The sequence below is a fragment of the Erithacus rubecula genome (genome assembly GCF_903797595.1).
Source record: "Erithacus rubecula genome assembly, chromosome: 5".
NCBI classification, from domain to species: domain Eukaryota; kingdom Metazoa; phylum Chordata; class Aves; order Passeriformes; family Muscicapidae; genus Erithacus; species Erithacus rubecula.
Genome location: NC_136687.1, coordinates 47644626 through 47660592, shown reverse-complemented (window position 1 = coordinate 47660592; position 15967 = coordinate 47644626). Strand labels below are relative to the sequence as shown.

At 38.5% G+C, this 15967-nt stretch overlaps 1 protein-coding gene across 1 annotated transcript in view; it reads left to right on the top strand.

The window, feature by feature from the left end:
- The window catches only part of BANK1 (B cell scaffold protein with ankyrin repeats 1), a 129664-nt gene that overhangs the window by 18327 nt on the left and 95370 nt on the right, over window positions 1–15967 (top strand). The window contains exon 3 of the mRNA XM_079307266.1: window positions 7036–7101. Coding sequence (XP_079163392.1) covers window positions 7036–7101 — 66 coding nt within the window. The remainder of the gene's footprint in view (window positions 1–7035; window positions 7102–15967) is intronic.

Below are 15967 nucleotides of genomic sequence, written 5' to 3'. Positions count from 1 at the left end.
CTCTTACCTCCTCTCAGCTCTTGCTATTTAGCCAAGATTTTGTCTGCCAAGCAGAATATTGTGTTTCTCTCTTTGTTACATGCAAGGTGCCATTTTATTGGAATGGGAGCTTGGGCTTGAGAAAGACATCCTGCAGTTCAGGATTTTTACTCAGTGCTTAACCTAGTTTTAGATGCACATGGACAACCAAGAATATTCTTTTGAACACTGGGGTAGAGAGACCCCAGCTGAATGAATGACTTATCTGGACATCCCTGCTGCCTTGTGCTTAAGCAGGTAAGCTTAAGTATACTAGAGGGCTTTAAAACCTGCCCAGAATATGTCTACATACAGTCTGCCTATATGAGATCAGTGTTTTCAGGAGAGCATTTTAGACTCCTCCTCCCCAGCCATCTTCTCTTCAGTATTGAATAACTTTTCCTCAGTACATATCTCAGACTTGGTGATTTGGGCTCATTACAGTTACCTGTTTCGGTTTCAGAAGGTAATGTTTGCAGGTTCTGTCAGTGTCCAGTATTTAGCTTCAGACTGGAGCTTCTTGGCAGTTTCTTAATGGGATGAAAACAGTGGGTCTATACTCTGTGTGTGTGCTTAGATACTATCAGTTGACACATGTGCAGGAAAAGGCAAACCTTTCTGCAACAACAAAGTTTTCTAGAAGAGCCAGTAAAGTTTCTTGCTTAGGTCAGTGCATTTACAATGCATTCATACCTATTACCTGTGCTCTTGGGAATTGTGTAGTGTCAGATGCTTAGCAGCTGTTCAAATGGTTTTTGCTTTGCCAGTGACCAATATCAGCAGTTTCAGAGATTAGGAGAAAGCTGAATTAATAAATAGTTGTTGAAGGCCTCAGTCTCAGTGTGTGCATTTTTACTGGGGATGTTTATGCTGTGGCTGGGGTCAGACGAGTTCAGTGGACTGAGCTTGATCCAGGACTGGAAGTGGTGATGATACCTGGTGCTTCAAGGCTAAGCCCTCCTCCACACTCATAGCTTAGAACTGCTCTGGCCATCAGCCAGGCCACACCAGATCAGGGCTTGATAGGAGACCTCTGCTCTGCTCTCTGTGCACAGTGAAAGTGTTCCAACTAAAAGATTTCCTTTCATCTGAGTGTTGATTTAAGCTCTGAGGAATGAAGATGTGCATGGTTTGTCATTATTTACCTTTGCTTAAAGATAATGGTATCTGTATGTATGATAGTCTTTTGTATAATCCTGTTAAGCTCTTATGCTTTGTGATATCTGTGATAGGGATTTTGACAGATTGCACATCTGGGAAAGAATATTTTTCCCTTTTATTTAAAATTATTTGCTAAGGGGTTGTTGGTATATACAAGGATTCTTTTTCCCTTGGAACATTCTTCTGGAGGATATTAACAATGGCATAGCATAGGGTCCTGGTAGTCACCAGCCTTCTGCTACAGATTTCCCCATACTCAGGAAAGCTAATAGGCAAGGTTTTTAGCTGTCTCTTCTCTCCTAGGTGCTATTCTCTTTGCATTATCCCTACAACCTGAGCTGGAAGAAATGCAAAATATGTCTCATTTTATATGCCCCCACAATTGTTTCACCTACCAGATGGTGCTGGTTTCATATTCTTGGAGCAGACAGGTCTTTATCTGTTCAAACTTCCTTCTGGTTCTAAAGTAGTATATATGCCAAACATTTTAGGCAAAAACTAAAACTAATTAAAATGTTAAATAAAACTAAATAAAACAGAAGATGCAGGGGGGGTTTTGTACTCAACAGAGAGCTTGTTTTTCTGTAATGTGGTTCAAACACAAAATCTAAATGATTTTAACATGTTCTTGAAGGAGTAAAGGAAGAACTAAGAGAGTGACCTTTCTAACAGACCTCTCCAGACTTTATTATATTCACCTTGTGCATGAAGAGGAACACAAATATTTTTATTGTTGTTAAAAGATTCCTTTTGAAGGATTTGTTTGTAAAATATTCACTGTTTGAAAATGCCACATTCAGATTCCGAGTTGGTTTTGAGTTTTGTGGATGCTGTGCCTGTTGCCATAAAAAAGATAACTGCCAGAGAAAGAGGAGAACACTCAGAAGTTTTATTATTCTGTGTTAACATCTAAGATGGCCCAGTGAGACTCTAGAATTCTGACTTCTCTTTATCAGCTTTTCTCAATATTGTTGAAAGTAGAATCAGGATGTATATTTTGCTTGCATCTGTCTTTTCCTTTCTGCTGTGTCCTTCTACTTTTCCTTGGTCTGCTGAACTGTGTACCTTTTTTAGATTAAATTGACATATTTTCAATGTATTAATTCAGTATCCTGAGGTACTAAACATAGCTAGAATTTTTCACTTTAATCCTGAAAGATTTCAAATTCAGGCAAGCATTCAGGCAAGTGTTTATGTAAAGGATTTGTAGATAGATATTTGCATCTCTAGGTAATTAGATCAGATCCTTAAATGTCCTAAATTTCTCTTGTAGTTGTCTTCAGTATTAATGGTGCAAAAAGAGAACAGGTCTTACCTAAAACAAATAATTTTCTGTGACACTGTTTCTGAAGTGTGCTGACACTTTTATTAGACTTTTGGTGAGACTTGTTGGTACAGGGATCTTAAGTATCCATTAGTCTGCTTGTGGTTTTATTAGTTTCCTTTTGTAAAGCTCAACAAAAGCAACTCTTGTCACTTCCATTTCCAGCCTTTTCCCCAAGCAATGGTATACCTTTTTGTTTCTTTTAATGAAAAAATATGAAGAGAATTTACTTCTACAAAATTTGATAGTTGAGAACAGCTCATCAAACCTACATGCATCCATTCATTATCTGCTATTGTATTAAAAAGTGAGAGGTACATTAAGTAAAATAACCCAACTAGAAAATGGTACCCAGAGTCTTTGACAGCTCAGGAAAGATTCTCAGAAAAGACTTGTAACTTTTACCTGAGACTGCAATTTCCATTCATTTCTTTTTGTTTACCTAAAAGGTGTTCCATGTATCTGCATGCAATTTTAATGACCAAGAAGAGTAATGTTAAGAAAACTACTTTTGCAACTAGTACTAGGGTATAGATGTGGACAAATGAGATACTAGCATAGGGTGTTTTTGTCTAATAAGTGATTGTGGGAAAAGCAGGCTGGGAGCTAAAATAATGTTTAACTCATGCAGATCTTGAGACCACTTCGAATACTGAGAGGCCAATTTCCATTGTGCAGACCACACAAAAGAGAAAGAAATAATTACATTTTTACCATAACTTTCATAGTATCTGTTTCCTGTTTCTAGTAAGTGGCATCAATTACTGAAGTAATGTTTCACATTTTGATTCAACTGCTTTGCTTGTTCTCCTGCAAAATCTTCTTTGTACTGGTACTCAAATATAAGTAATGAATGCCAGTGGATTTCCTTAGGCTGTGAGCAAGACTTGTGTTGATGAGCTAAACCCCTGATTAGGTGGGAACTTTACCATTGGCTTCAGTGGGCAAGTGCTTCACCTAAATTTTGACACTGAGTTGGAGTCTATGGGAAAATTAACCTGAAGTGCTAAAAAAAACCTGAAGTTGAAGAAGAAAGAAAAGGATCAGAATTTTTGGTCTTGTTTGTTTGTGAATACTAAATACTCTGTGTGTGTTTGTGCGTGTTTGTGGGTGTGACCTAAGTCTTGGTTGTGAAGATTTCTCCCTGAACGTGCTAGACTGAGTAAATTAGGAAAGTAGGTGGGTGGTTCTGGCCTCATTCACTGCCAGGAGAGGTTTCAGTAAATGAGACCACATGGCTGTGCCTCTGTTTACTCCTTCCCCAAAGTATTTACATTCAGACAGTGCATACCACTGTTTGTGTTTTGAGGTAGTGATGTCATCTGCTTATTGCAGTGCACCTCAAATGCCAATTATTTTTTTTTATTAAAATGAAAATAATCTGTGTGACTGTATCATAAGCACAAGAGCAGAAGAGACATTTTGTTGGTTGGTGTGTGCTGCAGTGTAGCTCTCATTTTCATTTGGCCCTGCCAATGAGCCTTTGAACTGCTCTGCAGGGTCTGCTAAAATGACCAGAGTATTACATCTTCCTGAGATGCTGTGCTTCTCTATCCCACAGGAAAGGGATGCCAGTGCAGTGATGGGGGTTGGTAATGACTTCCAACAAAAAACTGTTTGGTGTCACTAACTTCTTTTATCTGACATGAGATCCTGGCTATTTCAAAGCAGAAGAGAAACTGAAGTGATTGTCTGGAGGTGGCAACCCCAGATAAGATGTTGAGACTTTCATCCCCTGTCAGTTTATTTTGACTCCTTTGCTATTTCTTCTATTATTTTTTTTCTGCAAAATTCAGAGAAGACTTTACTTGATAGGGTTTATTTGTGAGGTTTGTTAGGTGTCTTAGCAGCTCATGTTCTAATTTATGTAGCTAGTCATGGTAACCTGTACCCTTAGGTTCTGAAGTACGTGTCATGTATGTGATTTTTTTCCTCTTATTTTTGACAGTAATTGGATGAAAAGTTTTTACATCCAGAAAAGTGAGTGCACTGACATCTTAAAGCTTTTTAGCATGATTTTTAGAATTTTTTTAGCATTTTTAGCAATTTTTGTCAGCTTTGAGGACAAACTTATTAAAAGCTTAGTTAATAATAAAAGTCAGATGACTAGAACATAAGCATTATTGCAACAGCATATAATAACTTGACATACCTCAATTTTACTGCTGTTTATTTTTTTTTATTTATTTTATAAGTAAATAATGGATTTATCCTTTTTAGTCTGCTGTTTCAAGGTTTGAAATGGACATCATCCAAATTTATGTATTGTTTACGGCCCAGTCATCAGTCAGTATTTAATTGCAGTTTTGAGGCTGTTTCTAAAGCTGACAAATAATTTAAAATTCTCCACAAGTATTTTTGCAAGTAATGCTGTAAAATGGCTATGAGCATGTGTACTCTTATGTGTCCTTCCTGTAATGTATTATTGAGTCTGACTGAGTCTTGCACTGTAGTTACCATCGCAATTACTGAAAAGTTGTCACTCCCTAAAGGTACCCCTTGTATATTTTTTTGCACACAACTGTTGTTACAGCAAAATTGCTATTTGTAATTTCACCATAATGTTACTTCTGTTAGATTAGTGCCATCTTATTGGAAATGGGGTAAAATAAGGGTTGTTTTGCAGTCCAGACTGAAGAAATGGTCACTTTTCTCTGAAAAAATGAAGTATAGCACATATTTAAGTTCATAGTAGAAAACTAGAATCAGATTTTGCTCTTGGTAGGGTTCTCTGTACTGACTTCAAGTTCTGAATCACAGCCTTTTGTCCTGAAAATGGTAACACTTTTCTTACGGGGCACAGGCTGAGAGAGTCGGGCCTTGAGAAGAGGCAGCTGAGAAGGGACCTCAGCAATGTCCATCAGTGTCTGCAGGGAGGGTGCCAAGGGGATGGAGCCAGGCTCTGCTCAGTGATGCCAAGCAACAGGACACAAGGCAATGGGCAGAAACTGATGTTCCACCTAAATGTGAGGAAGAACTTATTCACTGCATGGGTGACTGAACACTGGAACAGATGGCCAGAGAGGTTGTGGAGTTTCCCACACTGGAAATGTTCAAGAGCTGTCTGGATACAATTCTGTGCTGTGTGTTTCAGGATGACCCTACTTGAGCAGGGAGGTTTGGACCAGATCAGCCACAATGGTCCCTTCCAACCAGACCCATTCAGTGATTGTGTTGGATGCTGTTTAATGTCTTTTTTGGTGGCATTGAGTGCACCCTTACGAAATTTGCTGCTGACACCAAGCTGTGTGGTGCAGTCGATGCACTGGAGTGAAGAGATGGCATTTGGAGGGAGATTGACAGGCTTGAGAAGTGAGCCCACACCTCATGAAGGCCTGCAAGGCCAGATGCAAGATCCTGCACATGTTGGGGCAATCCCAAGCACACATACAGTCTGCGTGGATAATGGATTGAATGCAGCCCTGAGGACTTAGAGGTGTTGGTTGATGAGATCAACATGTTTGCACACAGCCCAGAAAGCCAGCTGGATCCTGGGCTGCATCCAAAGCAGCGTGGGCAGCAGGTGAGGGAGGGGATTCTGTCCCTCTGCTCTGCTCTGGTGAGACCCCACCTGCAGGGCTGCATGCAGCTCTGGAAGCTCCCAACATATGAACAACATGGGCCTGCTTGAGCAAGCCCAGAGGAGGCCATGAAGATGCTCAGAGTACTGGAGCACCTCTCCTGCAGACAGGCTGAAAGAGCTGGGACTGTTCAGCCCAGAGCATAGAAGGTTCCAGGGATAGAACAAAGGGGAATGGCTTTGAACTGGAGGAGGGTCAGTTTAAGTTTGACATTAGGAAGAAATTCCTTAGAATGAGGATGGTGAGGCACTGGAATGGATTGCTCAGAGAAGGTATGGGCTCCCCATCCCTGGAAGTGTTCAAGGCCAGGCTGGATGGGGTTTGAGTAATCTGATCTAGTGGAAGGTGTCCTTGCCCACTGCTGAGGAGTTGGAACTAGATGTTCTTCAGGGTTCTTTCCACTCCAAATCACTCTGTGATTCTGTGATAGTGTCTGTAACCAGATCTATTGTATTATTAAACACTGAACACTTGTCTTCCAAACTGCAGTGTCTGTGTATATTTCAATTTCTCACTTTACTGTGCATGATTCTATTTGGTTTTTGTGGGGTTTTTTTGTTTTTTTTTTTTTTTTTTTTTTTTTTTTTTTTTTTTTTTTTTCTCCCAACTCCTCTTTCTTTATTTGCTATATTGACTTCAGGGAAACTTCTTCTTCAAGTACACATTTCTCACCAGCTCTGGTAAATTGAAAAAAAAAAATAAGTCAAAGGGACATTTACTGAAAAATACAGTTGCATCTAAAGGTTGGCTTGTTCCTCTGACTTTCTCTAAGCTTGTTCCTCTGTACTAGCCCTTGGATTTGTTCTATGGTTGTTTTTTCTACCTGCAGAATAATAGCTTTAAATAGCTTTATCTTGCATTTAAAATACATACAGATTTTAATCTTAAAAAACAAAAGTGGAAATCTGTGTGATGATACTATCTTCTTTCTTCTTTCGTATCTTTTTCTAGATAAACCATGGGATGAAAATCCTGGAGACTCTGTGTCTTACATCTATGAAACTATTCTTGCAGATGGTGAGTTGAATTCCCCTTGCCTTTCACAGAATAAAGCCGGTACTTTTCAGAAAATTAAATTTGTTCTCTTACATTTTGTTAGACATGAAAGGCAATAAACCCTTCCTACCATAACATACAGTGTAGAGGAACATGCCTTGTTCTCAGACATCCACCCCCACATCAGTACCCACACAATCTTGTGAGGAGTGTGAAAAGGGGAGGAGATACAAAAGGGTTGGGGTTTTTTTCTGTGATTTCAGTGTAGAGAAAAAGGAAGACATGGAGAACTTTCCTCTCCTGTTCCCAGCATGAGGAGTTTGGCTTGTAAGAAGGAGCTGATTTTAAATTCCATTTACACAAGTCCTACTCACATTATATTTGCAGCATCATTCACTGACAACCAGTGGCTGGGAGAAGATCTGCATCACAGCTTCAGCCCCTGTTGACATTTGCCATTTTGGTTTATCTGTAGCTGTGAAAGTTTATAACAGGTTCTAGTAGGAATTACAGATTGGCAGAATCTTTACCTGCCTTTAGTAAAGAGCTGGGTAGCATGTTTCCTGTTCTCGCTTCTGGGCTGACACTGTTGCAAAGTGACTGGCTGAAAAGCACCAGCATGCTTACCAATGGAAAGGGATAAGTAAATTATTCCAGAATTCCTGGCATAGCAGTTCTGTGCTGCTGGATTCTGAGGTTAGTGGCTCTCTTTCCTATTCAATCTCCCCCACCTTGATAAGGGTCTGCAAGTGTCTTGGCATCTTGGGTGTAATGGTATAATCTCAGGCAGAAGGCTGCTGGCAATCTACACTGGTTTGTCCCTAGAGACCTGTTACCAAGGTTTCTAGGGATGTCTCTTTTGGTCCTGTGTTGAATGTGCCATGGATCAGTGCACTGAAGAAGTGTGTTGGTGTAAAGAAGGCTTTCTGGCTCATCATCTAAGATGCCAAATAAGTGTATGTCAACATTTTTCTCATTCATCACTGTTATGTCCAAAAAGTGAGACAGTAAAATAGGGAATGGTTAGAGAAAACAGAGTCCCAAGAAAAGAAAGGACTGAGAAGATGGTCCCCCAAGCTACTTCTGTTTTCTTATGGCTGCTTGAAGAGCAGCTTTAAGTCCAAATTTATTGTCAGCTGGTAAAGTGATATGGGGATTCTTCAGCAAAGAAAGTCTTGCATTAAAAGTGAAAGTTTCACTTGAAGTCTTAGCAGAAGTTTCCTGAACAGCCAGCTTTTATTCTCAGTCAGGTTTTGGCAGTTGTCCTGAAAGTACTGATTGTCTGTGGCCTTTGCTGGTTAATGATGTCTGGTTATTGCTAAGAGGACCAAAGAGATTGTTGTGATGAGTGAAAGAGCCAATTAGAAATGAGGGATTCCCACTAATGGTATTCTGTATGTGAGGTTATGGCTGACTCCCAAACAAGTGTAAGGAAATGCATGGTGAGCATTCCTTCTGTAGTGATGCAACAGGGAACAGTTACCTGATACCACTGCAGAGCTTTGGAGGGAGAAGTAGCCCAAGAAGTGAAACAATTGGAATTTCTGAGATTTGGTGCATCAGTCTCTACAAAGCCAAGAAAGATAAGATGGCAGCTGCAAATTAGCCACTGTTAGTGGCCTCCAGAGAGTAGGTAAATCTTCAGGTTAACAGACAGGGTTTGACTTCAGAAGAATGATGAAAGTGTTTCCTGAGACTGTCTCTTCCCTCTGCTTGTTCCTAATAAGAAGCAAATGTATGCAGTGCTAAATTGTATGAAAGACACAGAACAGAAGTGTCAGGAGAAATTATAAACCAAGAAAGGGTTTTTGCCAGAACCTTATGAATTCCCAAAATAATGGTGCTTTGGGTGAAGTCGGGATAATGGCTTGCTGAAAGCTGAAGTTTGTTTTGTATGTACAAGCATTGTACAAAGGAAAGGATAAGCTGAAAGAAGATGGAATTTTAGCTTGAACTAGAATGAAAGTTGAACAGAACAGAAGTATAAATCTAAATGAGAAATCTAAGCAACAAGAGTGGAAAGAACAGTGAGTGGATGACAGGATATATTAAAAATAAGATCACTAAACAAATACCCCTATATTCATTAAAGCAAAGATAGATGGGAAATGAGCAGGCACTAACAATCAATAAGAAGTGATTGACTGAAGTGAATTGTGCAAGGCCTTGAGGGAAAAGGTCAGACAGTACATTGGAAAATGGAAAAACAATATGATCACTGAAATCCTTTGGGGAAATACGAGCTACAAGCAGATGTGAAAACAATTGATTTGCTGCTGAGTGAGGGAAAAGATCCAGTTGTGGAATGCTAATGACCATAATATGAATATATGAGGACTCAGTCCAGTAGGTGATAACGGAATAAATCATCTCTTCAGCCACTCACAAATGTGCTTTCATTATTTTTGGTTTCCGTGTAAGAAGAGATGACTTGTTATAATTATTATGGAGCCATTTTGAGAATATCCCTTGTGGTGCCTTAGGAAATTTTCTGTTCCCCAAAGAATCATTATTTATAATTTGTACTATGGTAGAAGAATGAAGCAATTGTACTAGGATCTGGGTATACATCCTTGTCACCACAATATAAAATATGAATGCATTGTTGTGGAACTGCAAAATAGAGCTAAACTCAGATTTAGGTACCCATTAGGTGATACTCAGCTCCCAAAAAAGCTCTTCCCCTTCTGTGAAACAGCTTTGTCTTTTTTAACGTTTGCTTGTATCCTGGCACTAATTAACTGAAGCAATTAGGCGTGGGTAAGTGCAGCACAACAGGTGATTTTAAAGGGTGATAGCTTGCTGCCTATTAAGTTTAACAGCAGACATGTTTTGCTCCTGCTCAGAGCTCTCATCAAGGTAAAATGTATGTGCATATCCATATCCTTTACCAAAATAAACTGAAGAAAGGCCAGCATTTTTTAGCAAAATAAATCCTTTCTACAGATAAAGAGCTCTAAGAGTACCTCTGCTATGCTATTCTTTTCCTATAATGCTATTTAAAGTCCCATTTTAATAAAATTTCTCTATTCTGTTAGATTAAAGGGCATTGTCTTAAAAGATTAAGACCTCAGATTACCTTCTGATTCATAACTCTAACAAAAGGGAGTTTTGTTAAATCAGGAGTTAGAAAACAAGCATGGTTTTCAGATATGTCAAAAATATCACTCTTGATTGTGTTCCTAAGAAAGCAGTGTACCTTTTAGCCCACTTCAAGGGTCAATAGATTTTAGTTATTTCAAACTAGAGGTGGGAGTAAATTGCAAAGCAGCCTGTCCCCAGTGAGTCAGTCCTGCTGACAACTCACTTTTTTTTTCCTTCTTTAGTACTGGCATGAGTCTTTCTGCTGATAGCAGCTGTGGCACCATGGCACAGGAGACATGTGGTCTCTTAGACAGACAAATCCCATGTAATTTAGAGCTGTACAGATCAAGAACAGTATCATAAATTTAATCCAGGCATTGATAAGGGCCCTGTGCTAGTATTGAAGTTCTGCTGTCATCCTGAAACTAAGACACCCTCTTTGGTAAATGACCTGCTGCAGTCCAAGCTAGTTTCTGTTACCAGATTGATTTAAGGGATGCTATAACATGGAGTATGTCTCTCTTGTGTCAGTGCACATTTGATATTATTAATGGTATGTCTGAGCAGGGTGAAGGCTGACTGCCTGCTACCAGTGTCTCTCCCTCCAGCCTCTCCCAGTGCCATTAAAGGACTTCAGCTATGTTAAATTTCATTACCTTCCATCCATGTGTTTTTTTTGATGACTCTAAGCAATAGTCTTCATAAAGAGAGTAACTTCAAACATGGCCAAGAGGGGAAAGTTTGGCTATTCAGTCCTTGAGGAATTTCTTCATTCATTGAGAGTGTTACCTGTAAAAACTTAAACCTATTATCAGCTTGAATGTTGTTCTTCCCTTAAGTATGTTTTGATTCTCAGACACTCCTCTCTGTTTCCTTTTATATGTGTGTATTTCTAAACGTATCAGTGTGCCACTTCTGTATCCAAGCACAGTGTGCAGTTTGAGCCAGGCCAGTTATGAGAGGCTTGGAGTTTAGAGATAAAGGAGCCACTAGGCAGCTGCAGCTGGCACCTGTGCACTAATAAGGAATTAGACTAACAAGTTTTGGATGTTGTACAGCCCTGGATGCCTCTGCTATTGATCCTTTTGTCTTCAGTAGTACTTTGAGTCAGTAGCTGGAGGATACCCTGTCTTAGTTGCAGCAGCACATCTCATTTTGGGGAATGTTTAGTGATGTACAATTCTTCACTGAAATCACTGGAACAGAGGTGAGAGGTGTGTGTGCTGATAGCACAGAGAAATGGAACAAAACCACCCAAGTGTTTTTACTGTGGTAGAACTCCAGTAAATCTGAAGTGGATGGAAGGACTCTTTAATAAAACATTAGGCTTCAATAACTTAAGAACTCCTGGTACACACAGAGGCACAGACTTCAGTTTGCTTCTTCCTTGAAAAACTATGCAGAATCCAGAAGCTGGAAATAACAGGCTTGGGCTCCATCAACAACTCTTCTCAGCACCCAAATGACTTCAGACAAGTAGTTGTTATTTCCAAACTAATCAGTATGCTTAATAGAAACTTTTTAGGGCAGTCTCACTGTGTGTCAAACTCATCAGTTGTCATGTTCCTAGTGCTGCTGGTGAAGCTGAAAGTCATGGATTTCATTGCAGAAAAAATAATAGCATGAATTGATATAAAAGATAAAATCAGTCCCAAAAAACATCTAAATATATCCATAGCTAAAGCTCTGACAAAATCAAACGTTTCTTCCAAATCACAGACCACTTAGAACTAGTTCATTGTAACAACTTTAGATTGCCTCTGAATGTAGAGTTACAATCATATGAGAGTATATATAAAAATAAATGGCTACACTTTCATGCAAGTTATTTCTTAAAGATTATTGATAAACTCATGGTAAATAGCCTTTTGCAGTTTGGAGAATTATTTGAAGGAAGGATCTCTTGTTTTTTACTATCAGATCCAAAAAGGCTACACATAATAAGACTTTCATATTCTTTTAAGATGCATTCATGATGACTCCATTAGGCTACAGTTTTATCAGAGTGATAAACTGTGTACAAAACCATACCTGATAATAAAAGAACAGGTGGACATGTACCTCCACATAAAATCAGTCTATGCCTACGTGTGTATAGTGACTCAGAAAAGAATAGATGTGGGGGAGTTTCAGGGATTGCTGTTATGGAAGAGAAACAGATGTTAATAGAACTTACAGTACCATTGGTTGCTAAGATGACATAAGCACCAACTTTATATATAATATTCAGAAAAGAAAAAACTGTTCTTGATAGCTTTTAAAGGAACTGTCAGTTTGATGCTTATTTGCAAGAAAAGTTGTACACCATAAATAAAGTAAGAGAAATATTTTGGAGACGTGGGCAAAATAGGCCAGCTTACAGAAAGCTACTGTTTTTGACAGAAGAACTCAACCATGCAAGAGAAACTGGGGCTGAAAATGCTTTTGAGAAAAACAAAAATAACTGTCAGTGTATTTGGAAAAGATAGTTGGTTCAACATAGAGAGAAGCATTATTTAAAGCTTGTTCACTAATAAATATGTTTATCTTGGTTTGGAATTTATTCATTATAGAAAACAAATTTTAAAAAATCAAGATTGAAGTCAGATGTTTTTGTGTTTGAGTATGGAGTAATAATTTTCTGTGATTTTTGGAAGCCTTTTCATTCCTAAGCCTTCTCTTGTCATTGTAAAACAAAACTTCAGCAGAGCAAAAAAGGGGATTTATTCTGAAATAACATCTTTGAGAATGCTTATGGTAAAAATGAGTAAAACCCACATTCATGCAAGGAACACAGTCCCATTGAAGGAAGCACAGTGTGTTGGATGATTTCTGCCTGCCTGTGTCTCACAGCCTTTCTCAGGTAATTGATAGAGCAATGTGTGCAGTTGGAGGCTCCCTTCCAATCCCACTCTGCTGCACTCTCTGCTGAGCTCATTCAGCATTTACAGATACCCAGACTTTAATGGGATTATCTTTCATAAATGTCTACAATAAACTTATGGTAGATTGAGAGAAGAACATGGATTTGCCTATGTATTTTTTTCCTGATTTTTTTCAACATTACAGGAGGTTGCTTCATTTTTTTTCTGTATGGTTCTTTTTTAATCTGTATTTCTGCTGGACACTCACAGAACTGTTTGACTTCAGGCTTCTGAATTGCAAGGAAGTCACTTATACATGGGAACCTTTTCACTTACACCTCCCAGAACCCAGTGGCACCCCCTCTGCCTTTACCTCATGTTGTGCTGGAGAGTGGGCCTACCATATTACACAGGATGCCTCCTGCATTTACAGGATCTGCTGTGATCTTCTTTATTTTAATATTTTGACACCAGAACACCCTGACTTTTCTTTCAGGTGGCAAGGTGGCCACATGTGCTAAATTGCCCTCCCATTCCTTGTCATCTGCCTAACGTGATTTACCCATATTTCTCATCCTCTTGTGTGATCTAGGGCTAATTGAGGACCTCCTTTGTACCACAGTTTCAGTTTTTCAGCTGGCATTGCTTTAGCAAAACTTGAGAAAGAACTGAAATTCGTAAAGCTAGAAGGCATTTTGCTTTTGTGAAACCAGCCTAATTTTGACTGAGAGATTCATTTCATGGGTAGCCTTAGAAAACACATAAATGTTTCATAAGTTTGTTTTCTGCTATTTTTAATGCCCTAAATCTGTCACATACGTTGTTGACTCAAAACATGTAGCAACTACTAAGTAATCAAAGACAGAGAACACTTCTAATTCTCATGTAGGCTGCAATAAGGATAGCTGAAGAGTGTATTTGAAAGGTTAGAATTTGGGGGTGATGGGGAAGTTGGATATGGCGGGAGGGTTGCTCAGAAGCTGTGGTGAAGTTGAATACACAGGAGACTTGAGACACTTTATGAAAATTTCTCACTTTATGTAAAGGAATACAATTTCAAAGTCATGTCATGAATTTACTTCAAAATGTTAAATTGAAAGCAATAATGTGTTCCAAAGCGTCTTATGTAAAATACACCAAGCTGATGAATTGAAGTTACATGAATTAGGAGAGAACACCAAAGTGAAATTGAAAACATCAGTGCTGTCCCCAGTTAAGCTACAGTAAATGTGTGTTAAACTTTAGTATTTAAAATGAACGTAAATTTAAGATCAGTCCATTCAATGTGACCATCAGCAGCAGATACTTGGCAAAGGAAGCCAACAAAAGTCACCTGATCGAATTTAAGCATTACTCTCTATAATAGATTGTAATTCCCTGTAGTGCTGCCCTGATTACTCAAGGGAAGATTATCACAGATTTTTCCTTTCTTTTTAGCTTCTGGCTCATAGTGTTGTCTGTGCATCATTGGATATAGTTAATAATTTCTTACACTTTGATCCTACAAGAAAGTGCCTGGTTTTATTCATCAGTATTTTAATTGTTACTGCTACATTTTAAAAACCTCATGAACAGGTCACCATTATATAAAACATTAAAAGAACACATTCACCAAGCAACAAATACCCTTTAATAAATCCATTCTCTTACATAGTCCAGCATAATAATGATATTCCTTTTATGTTTCTTTTAAGATAATCTTCACCCTCAGTTATAAATTCTGAATTTTTCTGAAAGCCTCAGGAATTGGTGGAGCTCCTTAGCCATTGCTTTCAGGTAAAAACCAAGAGTGTGAAGAGTACAAATAATGAACATGTCCAAAATTTGAACATTCAAGGGATTTGAACATCTGGCAACACCTGCCTACATAAAACAAATAGTGTCTATCGCTGTTCCACTTGTGTTACAACAGTCTTATTATTGTATTATTAGTACCTTTATGAGCTACTTTATTTCACTTTAATGCCCACAAGCTGAGGCTTGCTTAATCTCTGATATATTACTTGCCCAGCACTGACAAATAACATTTTATATGATTGTTTAATGTTCTAGATTTTAGGATGGATCATGTGCAACTGCCTGTAGGAACTGCAGTGCTGGAGATGGTGGCTCCAAACTTTGGTGACTGTATTGTAGTGATAATGTAGATATCTGTGGTTCTGGACTGTTGGACATGGTTCATTGATTGTCAGGTAGACCTTACACTTAGTGAAAAAGGTCTTGCTTGATGGTTTTTAGCTAATAAGTTGATAGCCACTTTCAAGTCAGCAGGAGAATCCTAATCCTCTTTGATATCCAAGTCTTTGATGTAAGAGCCACATTTCTTAATTGTCTATTATTGGGATAGTTGTGCTATCACAGTAGTTACTGGGTTGAAGTTTTAATACTGCATTTAGATGTCACTAGGCATAATAAAAATACTAAAATGAAATCATTAATGGGAAAGAAAATGTTATCCTAATTTAAACCAATAGGTTTGCAATAGGATTAATGTTCTCAAGAGATTAATTATTGACATTAAAAGGTGAAAGTGACTACTATTATCTTTGATAAGTAGAGTGAAGACCATAGAAATAAAGTTGTCATGAACTTTACATAGATTAGAATGCATGTACATGATCCTTGAAGAGCAATAACTGACAGATGGCTGACATCTGAGAATCTGGTGCTGTCCAGATTTGTTATTCATTCCTTTCATTTTGTCAGTCTGACAAAGGAATGTTTCTTGTGTCTGTGAGACTCCCTTGCCTAAAGCGGTGGGAAAAAAATTTAGAAGCAGCATGTACCTCATATGAATTATCTTCTGAAGTGAATTCTGTGTGAGCATAAGATTTATGAGTAACTTAAAATGTGAATACATTCCCAGAATATGTGCTGTGGGCATATATAATTACAGAATCATAGAAAGGTTTGGGTTGGACAGGACCTTAAAGACCATCTAGTTCCAATTCCCTGGCCAT